Below are 18,908 nucleotides of genomic sequence, written 5' to 3'. Positions count from 1 at the left end.
TCAGACGCAGAGGCTGAGCTCCTGACGGACGGAGCACTTGCGGCACTGCACCACGCAGCACCAGTGGAAGCGGCAAAGGCAGTTCTCCTCCAGCACCACCGTCTCGTCCCGGTGCCCTCGCCCGCAGCACAGCAGGTCGCACCCACTCGTGTCCATGGCTGTGCTGTTGCAGACGCGGCCCCGGGTGCCCAGCGAGCCCGTCTTACGGTTAGCTGAGCAGAAATCGGGTGAGTCGGCCGAGTAGATGAGGTCCTGCTTGTCGGGAGGCTTGATGTTCTCGCCCACAGGGATGAGTGTTTTCCCATCGTTGCCTCCCATCACCTTGAAGGCCCCATTGAAGCGCTCGAGCAGGCGGTCCCCCACCTCACGGAAATGGGGCATCTTCCGCCAGCAGGTCCGCAGGGTGCAGGAGCCCGACAGCCCGTGGCACTTGCACTCTGTCCTCATGTAGCTGCGCACTGCCTGGGGAAGAGACAGCGATGCTCAGCCCTCGCGCCCTCACCCGCCCTGCCCAGCACTCCCAGCCAAAACCCTGCTTCTTCGTGCTGCCCTGGCCTGGGGCAGGGTGCTGGGGGGCCACAGGGAATTTGTAAAGCACCTGATAAGGGCTCCTGCGAGATATTGGGTCCTGTTTCACCCAAAGTTGGTGCAGGTAAACGGCTTGGGTGAGACAAATGTAGAGGTCTGAGCTGGGTAGAGGCATGGGGGGTGATGTTTGCAGAGGGCAGGGAGCGCGGGGGCCTTACCAAGCGCCCGGCTTCATTGTTGTGCAGGTCAATGAGAGCTCGGATGTCGTTTTTGCCTTTCTTGCTCTTGGCATCCATGAACTGTTGAGATTTCTCGTAGCCGAACTGCACATCATCCCCGCAGCCCCCCCACTCCCAGGCTGTGCCCTCCATGCCTGGACCCGCCGTGGGCGAGGGGGGAGCCCGGCTCCGCGTCAGCTCGCAGCCGCACTGCAGCAGCTCGCCCATGCTGCAGGCCTGCGTGATGGCGTGGCTCACCCCGGCTGCCGTGATGGCGTACACGAAGGCTGTCTCCCGGATATCTGCAGGAGAACAGACAGGCCCAGGATGCAGAGTCAGCTCTGGCAAACTCTCTGCAAGCAAAGCATCCCCCTGCCAACATCCCACGGGGCCTCAGACCTCCCTTTCTTCCCCTTCGTCTATGCTTGGTGCTGATCCCCAGGGGATGCGCCTACTCTGGGGCAGGTTGCCTGGGGCAGGAGCTGTGATACACAGAATTTGGGGGACAGCCAGGCCCTGCCACCATTCCTTCACACCAGCTGTAAGGTCCTAGGGGCAACAAATCTCCTGCCTCCTCTTGCAAGGGTGGGTGCTGCCCCACAGGAAAGAGGAGAGTTTGAAGAGCTGGGGGGGGGCGGGTGAGGGGGTGGGCCTGGGTGACCAGCTGGTACCCACAGCTTCCTCACACTACCCTGCAATGTCCCTCCAAACAGTAATAATCCCACCCCCAGCTGCAAGCTGGCACCTGGAGAGAAGTGTTGTAAGGGACACGGCGGGTGCCACTCGCCCCTCTGCAGGGTGTCAGCGACGAAGCTGTGCTGCCCACTCTCCCCCCCATACTCACTTTGCCAGAGGGCGCTGCCTGCCCCCCTCCCTCCACCAGCACAGCCTCCACCCTGCAGGATTATTTATTATTAGTATTTGCTCCTGTCTCTCTCTGCTCCGGGACACGAATTCCAAGCATCTTTCCCCTGCCCGGACCTGCCGCTCGCAGCCGCAGCCAGCGGGGGATTCTGGCAGCGGGGGCGCGGCGCCCTGCTTGGGGGGGCTCCTGCACTCCCCCCGCCCCATGCCAGGCAAACCCGTGCCCACCCAAATACCAGGGTGGGGCTGGTCCAGGGTGGTGACACACAGAGGGTGCCTGGGGCATGGGGACGGAGGGGAAGGTGGTGTTTTGGGGAGTGTTCCATCCCTCCATCCCCAGCACTCTAACTTGGGGGTCTTGTGGAAAGAGGGGTTCCCATGAGCGGCTCCTCCACAAGCCCACGCAACACCTGGTTCCCACTGCTGTTGGCAGGATCTGGCCACATTGGTGCCTTTCCAGAAGTGTCACCCTGGGGACTCGTGTCCCCTGCCCTGGCCCTCTTGCCCCACCTAAGCCACACGACCACCCACCTGCTCCTGCCTGGGGCTGGCAGAGCCCTCGGCAGGCAGCCCGCAGCTGGCAGAGGACCCCATGCCACCCTGCCAGCCACGGCCCCGGGAGAATGCTGCTCCTCTGACAGCTCCTCCAGACACGTGGCTGCCCCCAAGCCAGCCTGCCCTGGCATGCTGCGCCTGGCACGGGCAGCAGGGAGGGAAGGGGGAACAGCTGTGCCGGGGAGCCCACAGCCAGGAACTCCTGGAGCCCACTGCAGCATCCTTAAAAAGAAGAGGCCATCAGATGGGCGATGCCCATCCAATGGCAGCTGGGAACCCCAAAAATGCTGGGATGGTTTATGCAGTCCCTGCAAGCTTACAGGGAGGCTGCTGCCTGCTGGCACGTCTCCGTACTCCTGAGGACTGCCATACCTCTAGCTGGGATGTCCCACGTCCTCAGAGTGCCGGGGGCTCCCAAACTCACCACCATCCCCAGGACATTACTCATCTCCACTGCCCCAGCAGAGAGGCTGGGCCAAACAGAGCATGGTGGCTCCTTCAGCATCCCCATGTCTGATGCACCTGTGTCTCCTCCAACACAAACCACCCCTGGGTACCCAACAGTGTATCTGCCAGCATTACCCACTCACCACTTGGTCTGGCCCTGGCGTCCTGGCACCACCCTGTTTCCAGCCTCAATCCCTGCCTGACACATATCCTACCTGCCTTGCTGCCAGGTCAGTGTGAAAATAGGTGACTCCAGTGGCAGGAGTGTCCCCTGTGTGCCCTGGCTCTCTGCACCTCGACTGAATACACCTCCCTCTGTTGGGCAGAACCCACACTTGGAAATCGGCTTCTTAGACGAGCCTGCCCCTCCTCCACAGGCCAGTGTCTCCTTCAGGGCCCCAGCTCTGCCCTCCACTGGTACCCACAGCTGCTGAGTGCCCAGGGTACTCTGCCCTTGGCAATGCCCCCAGGGAGGTCACCCTGACCCCCTCTGCAAGGCCCAAGGGCATACCCAGTCTGCCTTGGCCCAGCAGATGCACCGGCAGGAGATGAGATGGCCAAAGAGACTGGAGCTCACTCCAGCATCTTCATCCGTCCTGTCACAGGGACCAACGTGGGAAACAGGGGCAGGACTAAACTCACCACCCACTAAGTGACCCTACCAGCTCGAGGTGCTTTGAGCATCCCCCCTTTCCCTATCCACCCCCCTGCCTCTCTCCCTGGGGAGCACGGCAGGGCTTTCCCATCCCTCGCTCTGCCCCTGCTCTGGCTTTGATGCAGCTGGGCTGGGCTTGGACCACTGTATCCACCTGGCTGGGACCTCCCCATCCCTCCCTGCCACCCCACCTCTGTCCCTTGGGGTGACATCAGGGTGCTCACCCAGGGGCACAGGGACAGGGGCAAGCACTCTCCTCTGCTCCCTGCAAGACCAGGAGGAGGGATCTGCAGGGCACCCATGGGGCGAGGGGCAGCTCCCAGTGACAGCGTGCTGCCTCCCACCCGGGCCTCTTCTCCCAGCACACCCCGGGGTCCCGGAGGAGCAGTAAATCACTGCCAGACGGAGGGTGCATTCTTGGGCTTTGTGAAGCCCTGCGCTGTCTGGGAGCATCGGTAATTGCTTCATTACAACACGGGGAGACATGTCCCGGCAGTAAAACCTCAGCGTGACTGCACCGGGGAGCACTGAGCAACACACACACACACACACATACACACCCCCTCTGCTCCAGGAGTCCTGGGCAGAAGCACGACTGGGCAGCTGGAGGTTTTTTGGGAGATGGGAGGCTGAGGAAGCGTTGGCCTTACCCTGCTGCAGGATCTTGCCAAAGTACTTGCTGTGGCTGGTGCAGTTCCAGCGGCGGAAGCGGAATTGGTACTGGCACTCCCGGACGCCCAGTTTGGTGCCCTTGGCCACCTCCTGCACGATCTCTGGCTCCAGCTGGCACAGCTCCGCCTGCTTCCCCGCCAGCCGCTTCGTCTTGCGGCAGATGCTGTTGGGGTCCATGACCAGGGGGCTCCCCACTGCCCTGCAGGAGGGACAGCGAGCAGAGCAAAACCAGCACCCGAGACCAGGGGGAACCAGGGTGGGGATGGGGCATGGTCAGACCTGCTCCCAGGGACGGAGTAAGGACATTGGTCAATGCCAGCTCAGTGCTGAGCCTGGATGACAGGGACGGGGAGAAGTATGCAGGAAGGGCAGGACAAAAGATGACATCTGCACACCAGCACCTAGAGGATACCTTGCCCTGCCCTGCCATTTGGGGAATGGGAGAGATCCTCAACTGTGAGGCTGGCTGGAGGGTGATGCTGGCACACGCCACTCGGCACCTCAAAGCCCCTGGGGACATCCCTGGGGGCGATGGTGGTGTCCCCCGATGGGAGGTAGCAGAGAAGCTGTCAGCACCTGCTCTTTGGGTCTGGCACTGAGCCAGCACAGCCCTGGCATCGTGGTGTGACCGATGCTTGATGCTGGGTGCAGCTGCAGTTCCCGGAGCCCCGTGGGCACAGCAGGGAGCCCAGCCAGCGCTTTTGGTTCTCCTCCCCCTCTCCAGGGCAGCTTGCTGCTTTACCCCATGGGAGACGAGCAGAGTGACCTCGGCTGGTGATAAAGCCCCTTGGCGGCTGGCCAGGCTCCCATGCTCGCCTCCTCCCACCCAGGCACCGGCCCCAGCGGAACGGAGCCGCGGGCGGGCGCAGGCGTGCGAGGGAGGGATGCAGGTGGCATCGCCAGCCCTGCCAATGCCAGCGCGGGAGGGCAAGTCTCGGCTGGGCCATATCAGAGGCAGCTCCTCCTCACCAGCACAGCTGGAGCGAGGTGCCTGGCTCTCCGGGCTGGGAGGCAAAGTCTGAGCACGACGCCGTGCTCCCTGGCGTGCCGCTGGCTACAGAAACTCCTGTACTTTCCCCACACATTTTGCCTCGAGTGCCCTCCGTGGCACGGCTCGTGCAGCTGTGCAGCCTGCCAGCACCGTGCCCCGTGCCGGGGCGGGCGATGCTCCAGCTCCACCGCAGGCAATGCCAGAGCCACAGCGGGCAGAGGGCAGGCACGCCGTGCTGAAGGTCTCCCGCCCACGCTGTCCGTCCCATGGCATGAAGACCACGTGGCTGTGGGCCACCCGAATTTAGCATGCCCCAAACACAACCCCATTCAGCCACCCCCCACCTTGTCTCCAGCACCACTCCCACGGGCTCAGAGCTCGTCCTGCTCGATAACATGATTTTCCTGGCTGTGGGTGCCCACAGAACCCCATGGCTGGACTCAACATCCCCCAGTGCTTTGGGGTGCCTGAGGACCGTGAGGCCACATCTCCTGAGGTCCCCTGGGGAGCAGCACCCGAACGGCCCATGCTGTCGGCAGCCTTGCTTGCTGGGGAGCACTGGTTGCACTGCAGCTTCCAAAACCAGACCTTTATAGTCTGGCCAAGCCCCAGGGGCTCAAAAATCACAAGCTGAATCTCGGTGTTTAACTGTGTTCTGGGTTTCCTTTCCGCTCTCGCGCAGCTGGGGGGCTGTGTTCAGGACACCAGGCTGCAGGACTTTGCTTGCCATCATGCCCTTGGTCCAAACCCCCTCTGAGCAGCTTGTTTGAAGCTCAAGGTACTGCCAGGTTCCCCCTGCTCCACATCAGGCTCCCAAGCTGCCCGCATCTCCTGCCCATCAAACCCCAGCTGGGTTTGGGGAGGGCGTGCCCTGTCACACAGCCTGGAAAAGGAGCCCTTATGTTTTGGCTGGGGGTCTAAAGGGTTAATACAGTTAAAAGGCACAGCCTGGAAGGGAAACTGAGGCAAGCCCACACCACTGCTGGGGAGGACCCATCTCCCTTTGCTCCCTGCAGCTCAGTTTCCCATTGCTGCATAATGCATGGACACCTCTGCAAAGGGATGAGGCAGCTGGGAAAGACTTGCAGGCTGCGGCTGGGCGGGCACAGGTCCCCCATTGACAGGGAAACTGAGGCCCATGGGGAAAGCCACGAGTGAGCCTGTCCAGTCCCATCCCATGACGATCACATCGGGATTCAAGCCCCCATGCCAGGCTCCGCGCTCACCCTCCTTGGGGACTGTGGGCTCCCTACACCCCCAATGGGATGGCGGAGGTTTGGCCGCCTGCTGCAGCGGGGTGGGGAAGAAGAGGAGCCGGGATGGGACTTTCATTAAGAGACGACTCTTTGTACTCTATAAAAACGATGCGCCAGCCCCCCGGGGCCATCAGATCAAATGCTGAACTGCGGCTCACCCCGGCCCGCCGGATCAGGCCGGGAAGAAGAGCTCAGCCCTGCGGGGCCAGGGGGCGGCGGGCGGCTCGCCGGCACTGTGGGGGTCCCCACCCATGGCCCAGGCGACAGCGAGGCCAGCGGGAGCGCGCCGGAGCTCGCCAGCCATGCCGACGAGGCGTGGGGTGGGCTGCCTAAGTCCGACGCGATATTAATTTCCGCTGGGCTCCACTTTCTGGCGCGGGGAGGCTGCCGGGAGCCCGAGAGCTGTTTTGCTTTGGAGGGTTTGGGGGGGGGGGTGCCGGGGGGGAGACAAGGGCAAGAAAAATGCTGCCAAACTGCTACCGCTTTGGCAAGGGCTCCGGCGCGGGGCCCAGATCTGCCTGAGCTTGTCCTGCTCCAAGGCCTCCCGCATCTACAATTAAGGTGCCCCACCTCTGCCGCTGGGCACTCCTCCCCCTGCCCTGGTGAAGGAACCGGGTCGCCAGCCTGGCTCCCCCCAATCTGCCCGGGGCACCCCGGCCCCCCACCACCTCCTGCCCTGCAGCCCCCCAGCCGGGTTCGGTGCCTCAGCAGCATCCTTCCCACCTGCCCCCAGTGCCCTTCACCTGCTGCCAAAACTGCTGCTGGGTGGCTGCTATTTTGCCCCAAAAAGAGCCAGGATGATGAGCTTCGCTTTCCACCATGATTTCCAGCACCCCTGTGCAAGGGAAACAACCCTCATTGCTGAAAGGGGAAACTGAGGCACAGAAGAGGAGCTGCAACCCATGGCCAACCTGTTGCTGTCATCCCTTTGGCTGCCAGAGCCACAGCCTGAGCCCAGTCCCGGTGACAGGAGTCACTGGCACTTCTGATGCAACCCCTGTGCTCTTGACGCCGTTCTCATTGCGACAGAGCTGGGGGCTCCTAAGAGACATAATCACCAGCTTTTCCGGCTCAGCTCACGGTCATGGAGCCTCCGGTATGTCCCAGTCTGGTTCCCAGCCAAAATCATAGACTGAGGAGCCTGGCACAAGTCCCCATCTCCCCCTTGGACATGGGGATGGTGTGGAGCAGGGCTTCTCCTGGCCCCTGCCAGCGGACCATGATCAAGGGGAGCCAGTGGGGTCCCAGTTTGCAAGGAGACAATGGAGAGGGGCTGGCAGAGCCATGCATCAAGGAAGAGGATCGTCAGCCTTCGCAGGCAGCATCCACATCTTGGGTGGAAAAATGTCTCCTTTGGTCCTGACAGCTCTGAAACACTGAGGGAGAGCAGTAGTTGTGCTGTGCCAGCTCCACGTGGGACCAGCCAGGTCTGCACCTGTTGAGTACTGCTGCCTGGGCTTTCCCATGTGGCAAGGGGACGCTGCTGTGGGGTGGCAAGGGCACGGCGTGCCTCGCATCCAAGTCTCCATCCCAGCCCCTGGATGCCTTCAGGAGGGGGATGCAGGGTGCCGGGGTACCCAACCCATCACTCTGAGCCCACAGGCACTTCTCCACCTACTTGGAGAGGCGAGAGCTGCAGGATGCCAGTCCTGGAAAGCCGAGCTCCGTTCCTGGGGGGAACATGTCACCCACCCCACATCCCACCCAGTGGTATCACACTCAGTGACAGCCCTGCAAGGAAATCGGACCCAATGGGAGCCTCTCTCTTTCCAAGCTGTGCAAACAGGGTGAAGGGGGGGACACAAACATGATTTCTCACCCGTCCAGCTTTCCCTTCATCCCACGCAGGCACGCGGCGGGCACCTGGCCCCTCACCCGGGGCAATGCGTGGGTGCTGCCACTAACCGGGGCAGCCGGGTGTGGAAAGCAGAGCAGGAGGTGCACGGAGTGGGGTGGGGGGGTGGTGGGTGAGTAAGCAGCAAGTCACTGCCCTGGGGGGCACTGCTGGGGCTTAGCTGCCAAGCAGCACCGGGGGCAACAAGGGAGCGGGAAATGGCATGGTTTGGGGAGAGCAGGGGGACTCCGTTCCCTGTCCTATCCCTTGGACCTCCTCAGCAAGGGTGGGATGAAAATGGCTGGGATGTTGCCCAAAAGGAAAGAGGCTTTGGCATGGCATGGTGTCAACCCATGGACCTGCTGGCTAGAGGGTTACGCCAAGGCCGGGTTCTCGTGGGCAGGAGCTGCCCGAGCTTGTGCTGGGGTGGATGGAAGGAGCATGTGCTCGCATCATCCTGAAACCATGTCCTAACCCTGGAGGGGCTGGGATGAGAAGAAAGGGGTCCACCCACACCTGGTCACTGCATCCTTCCTCCTGGTACTGGTGGAGGCTGGAGCTGGAGTGGCTTGAGGGCTGGGCTATCTTATGCCCAAACATGAGTGCCATGCATGGCAGTAAGACCCTGTACATCCTGAGCAAGCATCAGGGTGTACCCTGCTCTACCTAGCACCCTCCTGCTCAGGCCAACTGAGCCCTCCAGCTTAGAGCATGCACATGGCAGGGTCGGGCAGCCTGGGTGTTACCATGGAGGTGAGCAGGAGCAGGGACGAGTGATGGCATGGGGAAAAGTTCAGTTGTCTTGTTCAGTAGCCCAGTTGTGGAGCCGGTACCATCTCAAAGAGCACAAGTGAAACATTTTCCCTTTGAAAAACCCAGCAGGTCAGCAGCTGCCCCAGAAGGGGCACAGAGAGATAGCACTGGGCAGGGGCTCCCACGCTGGGACATGCTTTGCTGCCTGCATGGCACTGCTCCGGGGATGAGGGCATGCTCAGGGTGGCGGGGCAGCCCAGTCCGCCAGGCGTCACGGAGGACCGTGGGCTGTGGGTCAGCAAGGCAGGGGGTGACTCACAATGCTCACCCCAAGGCACACAGGCAGGGCCCTACAGCCCAGCAGCCTGCCCTTACAGGCTCCATGCAGCGCAGACGTTGGTCAGGAGAGCAAAGGAGAAGGGGAGGCCACTGGTGTATGAAACCCACCCAGGGGTGTGTGGTTTCACGGGGCACAGGGACAGGACTCCCTCAAGCAAGGGTGCAGCCATGGATGCCAGTGGATGGGTCCTCCCTGAGCTCCTCTGAAGGAGCCCCATGAAAACCTGGAGGTGCACTGCCCACGTGCATGCATGGAAAGGGGACGCAGGGCAGGTGCCCATCCCTCTGAGCCCCCTCAGACCCACAGCTGGGGTGGAGCACATCTCACCTGGGATGCTTTTCCCCCTTGTGCTCTCTTTCACCTCCCAACTGCTCTTGGCTGTGCCCACGGAGAGCTCATGGGCATTGGGGCACTGGGGAAGCCTGACTTTGTGCATCCCTGACCCCATGCTGCCTCCATACAGCCCAACCACAAACCAGCTCAGCTGAAATACTGCCCTGAACCTGCCTGGGGCTCCTGAGACACCAGGTTTGCCTGTCCCATATCCCTGCACCTTCCAAGTCAGCCCAGGAGCCCCAGGCAGTCCCTACCTGTCCTGCTCAGGGAGGAATCACTGTTGCACAAGGAGCTGGGTGAGAAACAAAAGGATAAGGGGAGGAGGAAGAAAGAGATCTTACAGGTCTGGTGGGAGCCAGGGGAGCCTATTCCCTGCAACTTGGGGACCAGCAAGGGACCGGCAGCACCTGAATGACACATCTTCCCATCACACTGTCCATAGCCTGCTCCCATCTGCCATGGAAAGGTCCGTGTGTCTGTGCCTCTGTCTCTTCTTAGATATAGGGGCACAGGAGGTATAGGACATGGGTGACTGTATCTTCAGCGAGCCCTCTGGGGACATCCTACCACAATGAAGATGCTCTTTCTCAGGCTACGATGTCACCAGCATGATATCACTGCTCCTACATCCCACTCGAGCCTCTCTCTGTAGATGCAGCTGTCTGCCAGGATCCCAACATGTGCAGTTACCACCTGTGAGCGGCCAAGGCTGGCTGCATGCCTGGGCTGGGGACTATGCCCCCTGGGGCCCAGCCCCGCTGCACCCTGATGTGCCACTCTCACCAATCCGTTTGTCACCAGCGTGGGAAAAAAGTACCTCAAAAAGGCAGCCCCTGCATCCCCCTGCACTGCACAGCCAATGCACCCAGGGGTGAGATGGGAGGGCTGTAAAGACCTTCCTTTCCTGCCCAGGGGAACATGCCCCTTGGCTAAGCACCCACAGGTGCCCAGAGATGTACACGCAAAGGCATGTCGCCAAAGTCCCTATGCATCAGTGACAGAGACAGCAAGGAATGGGTCTACCAGTGCCACTAGGCCTGGGGCTTCCAGGAGCCCTGACACAACACATGGCTGCACCCCTGAACCCTTCCTCATCAAAAGCAAAACCCACAGACACCAGTGCTACTCAGACATGGGAGAGGGGACGGGTACTGGGAGCAGGCTTGTGAAAAGATGCTTGCCTTGAGCCGGCTCAAGGGGCTGGGCAGCACCTGGGCCTCTCTCCCCCACATGGGAAGAGCTCCCTGGAAATGAGGGATGATCTCAGCCAGGGGCTGGAGATGCCAAGGTCTACGGGAAGCAGCTCGTGAATCAGCCAGCTGCTCCGGTGCCCTGTCCCAGGAAGCCCAGCACGTCCGTTTGGTGGTGCTGGTGGCCTCATCCACACATCACCTCCTCCTGGCTCGCTGGCTCTGGAGTGAAGCAGAGTGTGTGCCCGTGATACCCCTGCAGCCGCTCCGCTGCCTGGCACATTCAGCCACGCTGCGTGCAGCTGGGTTATTATTCTTAAATTAGAGGTTCCTTTCCTTCTTCTTTTTTACAAGAAGAATAAACAAGTTTGACCCCTTGCCCTCCTCTGCCAAATCCTACTAATCTCCCCAAGTCGGCGCTGCCAGCACACGCACGGCATGGTCACAGCACCAGCAGGACCCAGACTCCGCAGCGAGACGCGGCTCTGAGCAGCCGGGACAGGGGGCAGCAGTACCCCTGGTGCTGTCTGCCTGCCCCCGAATTGAAGGCTCCTGCTTCACCCTTGCCCACTCCAGTCATGGGCAGGAGGGCACCCATTTCCCCAGAGCTGGGGCACGGGACATGAGCTTGGGGGTGGAGTCGGGTGGGTACTGATGAGGATGGGGCAGAGGAAGCAGGGAGAGCTGAAAGGACAGCCGTGCGTGCCGAGTGGGGGTCTGAGAATCACCCAGGGAAAACCAGTAGCTCTCAGGTAGCAGGAGGGACCGTGCCCCGTGATGGCATAGCTACACCGAGGTGGGTGGCAGGGAGCAGGGGGGCCCTCCGCAAGCACCCTGCCCCAGACAGGGCTTGCCCTCCCTCGCTCTCCCCTCTGATTGCAAAAAACCCAAAGAAGCCCCTCTCAGACCCGCATTAACCCTTTCCCCGGCAATAAACACAGCGTTTGGGCTCCGGGGCCAGACTCTCAGCTGGTGTACAACTGACCGTAATAGCACCATTTATACCCACCAAGGCCCCCCACTTTTGCCCTGCACCCCTGGAGCAAGGGCTAGCGAAGGGGATGGAGCTGCAGAATAAATCGCTGGCGGGCAGGCAGGGGACTGGGAGGGGAAAGGCTTACGGAGAGCTTTATTTTAGGGGTCAAAAGAGTGTGACAATGTGGAGACGAATAGCCTCAGATAATGAATGATAGCCTGGACGGCACGCCGGGGAGCTGGAATCTAAGCACTTAAAACCGGATAAAGACAGGCTGGGTGAAATTCTTAATAGATTTAAATAGTTCATGTTTCGACAGATACCTGGGCTTTCCAAGGCTGGGTCCCAGCTCTGCGCCTGTAATGAATCCCCCACCCCCTCCGGTATCCTGCAAGGCACCGTCTCTGCCTTTGATGAAGGCACCATTACAAACAGGGGTTTTGTCCCTGCCGCGTCCAGACCACCGCTCGGGAGGGGACACCGTAGGGACCCTCGGGCTTTTAATTAAAGTTGACTTATTGGAGGGGTCTGGAGGCCCCTATCCCCCCTTCCCCACCCCTCAGGCACACAGCCCTCCCAGGCTGTGGGGTTGGGGTGCAGGGAAGCAGGCTGCAGCTCTCTCTGCAGAACCCGGGTGCCCCGTACCCCTGGGGGTCCCCCAGCCTGCTGTCCCCCATGCGGTCCTGTCACCGAACCCCGACAGCATGGGGGGGTGCTCCCGATTTGGATCCTCCTGGGCCAGCGAGCAGCGCTCCCCACCCAAGGGGTTGCCCAGGGCATAGGGGACTCTGTTGTCCCCAAGCTAGGGTGAGGGGCCCACCCCTGGAGAGCGAGGCACCCTGCGCGCCCTCCTGGCACCCACCCCGGGATGTCCTACTCACCACCAGAGCCCGATGATGTTGGCGGGGCAGAGGAGGATGAAGAAGAGCCCCAGCTGGGTCCGGGAGGAAGGCAGCATCCTGCCAGGGCTGAAGGGAGAGCCGAGCCCCCTCCGCTCCGCCCCGCGGGGAGCCGGGCAGCCGCCCCGAGGGTCCGGCCGGGCCCCGGCGGGTGGGTACCCGCTGCCTCCCTCCGGCGGACCCGGGCGGGCGGGCACCGCTGCCGGCGGGGCTGGGCTGGGCTGGGGCTGGGCTGGGCAGGCACCTCCGGGCGGCTGGAGCGCGGCGCGGAGGCTGCTCCGGAGAAGGAGGAGGAGGAGGGACGGGGCTGCGAAAGCATCTGCCTCCGACAGGGAAACCGGAGCCCGGGGGGACGGACAGGGCGGGCCGGGCGGGGGGACTCCTGGGTGCCAAGCTGGGATCCCGGCGCGCAGCCACGGCCACGGTGTGGCCCACGGCCACGGGCACGGGCAACCTCCGGCAGCGCGATGGTGGCCGCAGCCTGCCCGGCCCCGCGTCCCGCCGCCGCGCTTGGACGTGCACCCGTTTTAGGCTGGCACAGCCCTGTCCCCCGCAGCCCCGGGGACCTGGCACGGCCCTGTCTGGCACCGCCCCACCTGGCACAGCCCGGCTCAGCCCCGAGGCCCTTGCGGGAGCTTGCCTGGCACAGCCCTGCCTGGCTCCGCTCGGGGTCCTTGGCGCGTCCCCTGCCAAAACCAACCCAACCCAACCTCGATGTGTGTCCCCCCCCCCCCGGCACCTGCCCGTCGCTCTCCTGTCTGACCCTGACACCCCTGGCATGGCCTTGCCCAAACCTGGCACCCTTGAGTTGCTCCCCCCAACATAGCCCTGCCTAGCCCCTGTCTTTCTACTGGTTCCGCTTGGCACAAGCCTGGCTCAGCGGCCCTGCCTGCCCCTGGACCAGCCTGTCCTGCTTGGGGACGCCGGAGGAGTGACACCTCCCCCCCCACCACCAAAAGCATCTCCCAACATTTGGCTTCAGCTCCTCTGGGGAGGCATCCCTGGGGCAAGGCGAGACGCAGGTGAATGATGGGACCGAGTCCCAGGAGCAAAGAGACCGGGAGAAGAGTGCGAGGAGGGCCGGCTTGTTGATGGTGATGTCATCTCAGGTGCAGCCAGGACCCAGGAGGGAGGCAGCCCCCAGCACCGGGTCACAGCAGGCAGCAGGAGCTCTCTGGGCAGGAGGAAGCTGAGGGGCCTGGGCGGTAGCGTGGGGACACACCACACCAGGGCTGGGCAGCTGGGGACAGGAGGAGCCAGTGCCCCTAGGCTGCCACCCCAATTTTCTTCCCCCTGAGCAGCCTTGGGAATGGTTTTGCAGGGCTTAGCCCAGGACCCTGGGTCTCTGCTTCCTCTTGCACCATCCGATTCAGCAGAGCTTGGGGATGCAGGTCCCAGCCCTGCAGCATCTGGGCCATGTATCCTGGGGCTGGGGCAGACACCCTGGGGCATCCTGATCCACCCCTGGGCACCCAGCTAGCTCACAGGGTTACCCCGAGGGAAATGGGGTGTCTGCCACCAGCAATGGGCAAAGTAGAGGACCCTCATTGCTCGTGAGCTCACGCCTCCCTCCAGCAGTGATTCAGGCTCTGTCTCCCTTCCTGAGAGGGTACCACCCCCCATTCTCTGCCCCACTCTAGCCCTGACTGCCCATCGCTGCTTCCCTTGCCCCAGCCACCAGCGGCTTCTCCCCTTCACCCGGGCACATTCATTCCCCTCCAGCAACATTTGGTGGTGAATGACTCAGGTTTTATCTGTGGCTTGGCAGGATTCTCCTCTCCCTCCTGGGTGCAGGAGGTAAGAGCCTCCCACCACCTCTGGAGGTTTCCCACCTGCTCCTTCCCTGCCCTCCCACACAGGTGCTGGGCTCCTACTCTGCACCCTTGGTGTTGTGACCAGGATTGAGCTGTCCTGGCCCCAGCATGGTGACATGGGACCTTCCCTGAGCTGGGCACTGTGTCTGGGCTGCTGCACCATGCCCAGTCCCTGGTGTCTTTCGCTTTCACCCACCAGCCTCCTCCATCCTACCCCATTGCCTGGAATTTAGGGGGGCAAAGTCACCAACAGGCAGCTCCTGAGGAGGGGGCATCCCTGCCAAGGCCGGGGACAGGCTGACACCATGCCTGGGGCCCCAGTCCCTGCGGGCAGAGCTCCACAGCGGCTCACACGGTTCATCTGCCGGCGTGTTGAAAGTGCCTGTTGTCCCCCCCGCCCCGAGCGCCCGGCCTCCTCACAGAGGTAGCGCGGGGCAGGTGAGAAGCCTTTATCTGATTTCCTAAGGGCAGAAAAATCCCTTTGATTTTGCCCCGAAGAGGGGAGTGGGAGGAGGGGAAGCCCCGTCCCGGCGAGCAGGTGCGGCTGGTGCACAGCGATTCACCTCATCATGTCCCAGCTCTGTGTGAGGCTGAAGGGGGCTGGGGGGGTTGTAATGCCCCCAGCACGTGTATGGGAACTGGCCCCATCACCTGGGTCCTGTGGCAAAACACCCCGAGAGGGGCTGGTGGGGCAGAATGGGCGAAGGCAGGCTCGTGCCTGTACCAGGGGTACTGGGACTAGGGGGATGACTGGGGTTTGCCTCTGCCTCCCGGCTTTTCTCCCAGTTGCATAAAATCCTCCCTTTAGCAAGGGGGAAACTGAGGCACAGAGATGCTGAGCCCTGCTTAAGCGGCTGGGGGGTGATTGCCTGCTCCCCCTGCCCCAGGAGTTTGCTCACCCCTCCTTCTGCAACAAGACGCAAAGGGCCACTTCATTCAGGGGGACAAGGGCATGGTGGTGACACTGAGATGGGGCTACGGGTGATGGGGATGCCACTGCCACCGTGAAGCAGCCTTCTCTGCCGCAGCTGATCCTTTGTCTCTGCCTTCCCTTGCCTCTCACAGCTCACCCCCCCCTCCCCGGCTTTTGTGTTATTACAAATTATAAAACAATTTTTTCCTGCCGTCCCGCATTCTTCTGCCTCCTGCAAGAATTTTAATGTATTTATTTTTGCTATCAGGGGAAAGCGCCGTGTTCCTCGGCCACCCCCGGGCAGCCCCAGCCCCGCTTGGCCACTGATGGAAATTAATGACGGGGGATGCAGGGGGAGAGCAGGCACCCCTGCACCCCTGCAGCGGAGAAGCAGGGGGGACGGGTGTCCCCCGCAGCCAGCTGCAGTGGCAAGGTCTGAGTGCAGAGGATGGAGAACCAGGCTGTAGCAGGGAAGGGTGATGGGGCAGGGGGGGCTGGACCCCAGGAGATGCCGCTGGTTATGGGCTGGAGAGGTGACAGCTGTTGGGTGGCTGGGCAGGGCCAAGGGGTGCTTTGGGGTGCAGCTGCAGGGTGCTGTGATGGGAAATTATGTCCACGTAGCAGCATGGCTTTGGGCTTCCTCTGGGGAAGAGGAGACCTCCCCCAGACACTGACGCACCCTGCCCTGTGCGACAGCATCCCCAGTGGTCCCCATCCTGCTCCTGGGACAAAGCACCCCCCGAGTGCCCCATCCTGCTCAAGGACACAGCTTCCCCCCCACCCCCACCCCAACCCCCTCTCTGCCCCTAAGCTGGTGCCCTAGTGCTGTGCTGAGCTCTGGCTCTTGCTCCCCACTGCACGGCCTCAAGGGCAGAGATGTGGGTGTCCCGCTCCCCCAGCCCCCCTGCTCCGCAGCCGCAAGGTTGAGGGGGGCTTTGGCCGCTGGGAGGGAGCGGACGGGGGGAGGAAGGAACGGGCCTTTCCCGCTGCGGGGAAAGCGTGGCGATTTCCAACCCAAACACCCCGGCGCTCAGCAGCCGCATACTTTCCCAGCGTCCCTCCCCTCCTTTATTCCCGAGGACATTGGCAATCAAACCCAGGTTGGCCCCATCCCCTGCTCCTGCAGTGAGGTCATCGAGCTGTGTTTGTGACATCCCGGCATCTCCATGGCAGCGCGCTGTGATGTCATAAGCCTGGGGTTACAACCTCACGGCAGGAGGAGAATGATCTTATTAAAACAACATGGTCCCCATCCACAGCCGCTCGCAGCCGGGGGACTCTGGTGCGGGGTAATGGCCCGCGGAGGGGCTGGTGACAGCCAGGGGTCACTGGGGACAGACCCCTCCCTAGGGTCATGTCACCGGTGGAAGCTGGTGGTGACACAGGGCATGATCCGGTGCCCAAAGCAGAAGGCAACTCCTAGGGCTGAGGTCCCCCACAGATACAAACACACAAGCCCCGTGGCACTTGGGTGACAGTGAATTTGGGGACAGTCACACTAAGGCTCACTGCTTGCAGGTCCCCCAGCCTTGGCTGCAGCACTGCCCACCTCCAGGGCCGAGCATCTGGGGCCTTATCGGGGCACAGAGCCCTTTCATGTCAGGCCGGCGGGCGGTGAGCGGAGCTGACGAGGACCTGTCCCCAGATCAGAGCCGCCCGGCGCTGACAGCGACGGCGGGGCCCGTTCTTAAATTAGACAGATGGGTCCCCCGCCTCCCCCTGGCCAGTGCTGCCAGCCCCTGCCCCATAGCCGGACACAGCCCAGGACATCCCTGCCCACCGTGGTCCACATGGCCAGCATGTCCCATGCACATGTGGGCACACACCGTGCCCTCAGGGATGACTGTCCAGTGGCTGGGCTTTGCTCAGGCACTGACAGGTGGGTGATGGATGGATGGAGGGGTGAATGGGAGGATGGACAGATGAATGAGGGGCTGGCTGGCTAGCTGGACGGACAGACAGGTAGTGTGGGGATGGGAGGAGAAGAGTGATGCACGCGTTTGTTGATGGATTGATGGGTGAGTGCACAGGCAGCTCGGTAGATGGATGGAGAGATGGCTGCGAGATAGAAAGTTGCATGCAAGTGTTAATGGATGGATGGATGGATGGATGGATGGATGGATGGATGGATGGATGGATGGGAGGAAGGATAGCTCTAGCACTCCTTAGTGAGCCCCTGTGGCACTGGACATTGTTCTCTTTCGCAACAACCTCAGTTTCATGCAGCAGCAGAAAAGGCCCAGCTGTGTCCTGGGAGAAAAGGGAATATCCACATCCCAAGGGGAGAAAATTTGCCTTTCTCTCTGCGCAACAGCTTGAGGTCCTGACCTTGTGCCACTGCAGCACTGCACCCTTGCTGCTAGCACAGGATCCACTCTCCACTGCCCAGGGGGGAAACTGAGGCCAGGAGGGAGCAGCGCGCATCACAGCAATGCTGAAACCACCCCTCTGCGGGCAGGCATGGCGCTGTGGCCAGTCCTGCTCCCTCCAGCTCCCCACACATCCGTCTGTCCAGCCACAGGAAGGACACACATTGCTTGGGCTGGGAGTGATGCTGCTGGGAGGGGGTGTCCTTGGGCCCCTGCGGGCCGTAAACATGATGTCATGTGGCAGCGTACACAGCCCGCTCTGTGTGCGGGTCCCCGAATGGGCTTCACAAGTTCTGCGTGGGAGGCATCGACCATGGCCCACAGCCAAGGGAACTGGAGTTGGGAGATAAAATCAGGTTTGCTTTGGGCTGGAGCAAACAGCCTTTTGCAGGAGGAGTAAAGGACAGGGAGAGCGGCTGCAGGCGGGGGGGGGCGCTCCCTGGCTCGGCGAGGTTGGTGGGGAGCAGAGGTGATGGGGGACACCCTAGCAAAGCCCAGAGCTGGTCTCGCTGGTCCCGGGTTGGCTCCCTTCGTGCCTACTTGACTTAGAATAACTCCATAGGCACTTGAAGTCACTAATCAGCCAGGGCCACTTGAAAGCAGCCCAGGGCTGCCTCCTGTCTCCTGCGATAACGGGCCGACGGCCTCGGGCTCACTCCGGCGTCCCGTCCAGCTCCCACGTCCTCAGGAAAGGTCCTGGCCCACCGGGGCCCCACAGGGCATGAAATGGGGGGAGACCACAGCAGAGCTCACTGCTGGGTGCTGAGCACCATGTGGTGTGTGGGAGGAGGATGGAGCATCGTGCTGGTTGATTTACCTCTTGTTTCAAAAGTTCTGTGCTGCCCCCAAGCCCCTGCCCAGGTCTGAGGGGATCAGACAGAGGGAAACAAGGGGATGGGGTGACCTTTGGGAGAGGGACAAGAGGGTCCCACTTGAATGCTCTCTGTAGAAGAAAAGCAGCTGTCTCCAGGCCTGGGATCTGTCCCCATCCCTCTGGATCTCCCCATGTCCTCCCTGCACAACCCCACTGGCCCCAGCATGTCTCATGACTCAGGCAGTGACAGTGTGGTGACACACAGCTGGCGTGAAAGGGCCATCTCCAGTTAAATGCTTTGGGCTATTTACAGTCCCTGGGACCCCAGAGCTCAGCCTTCTCACAGCCTGGGCTGTCCTGGGGGTGAGTCAGGGGATGCCCTCCCCTGGGACATGCCATTTATGCCCCCCCAGCTGCGGGAGAGCAAATGGGGGTTAGTGGATGCAGCCCTGGGAAAAGTTTCCAGTTCATGGGTGACATTGCA

At 62.0% G+C, this 18,908-nt stretch overlaps 1 protein-coding gene across 1 annotated transcript; it reads right to left on the bottom strand.

Moving 5' to 3' along the window:
* Positions 1-12,573, bottom strand: WNT6 (Wnt family member 6). Its single transcript, XM_086465883.1, has 4 exons — positions 12,497-12,573; positions 3,918-4,138; positions 747-1,048; positions 1-462 (listed from the first exon to the last, which is right to left on the bottom strand). Exons 1-4 carry the CDS (start codon positions 12,571-12,573, stop codon positions 1-3), a joined length of 1,062 nt encoding a protein of 353 aa, XP_086322009.1.
* Between the last annotated feature and the right edge of the window lie 6,335 nt (positions 12,574-18,908).

Source organism: Leptosomus discolor, chromosome 5 (assembly GCF_034619465.1).
Source record: "Leptosomus discolor isolate bLepDis1 chromosome 5, bLepDis1.hap2, whole genome shotgun sequence".
NCBI lineage: Eukaryota > Metazoa > Chordata > Aves > Leptosomiformes > Leptosomidae > Leptosomus > Leptosomus discolor.
This window is presented reverse-complemented; position numbering and strand designations above follow the sequence as displayed.

What these genes read in the sequence shown, in the direction of transcription:
- WNT6 (XM_086465883.1), bottom strand. Translation starts at nt 12,573, where the DNA reads ATGCTGCCTTCCTCCCGGACCCAGCTGGGGCTCTTCTTCATCCTCCTC. An exon ending in AACATCATCGGGCTCTGGTG is followed by an intron (nt 4,139 to 12,496) that starts GTGAGTAGGACA and finishes TCCCTCCTGCAG; the next exon opens with GGCAGTGGGGAGCCCCCTGG. An exon ending in ACAATGAAGCCGGGCGCTTG is followed by an intron (nt 463 to 746) that starts GTAAGGCCCCCG and finishes TCTCTTCCCCAG; the next exon opens with GCAGTGCGCAGCTACATGAG.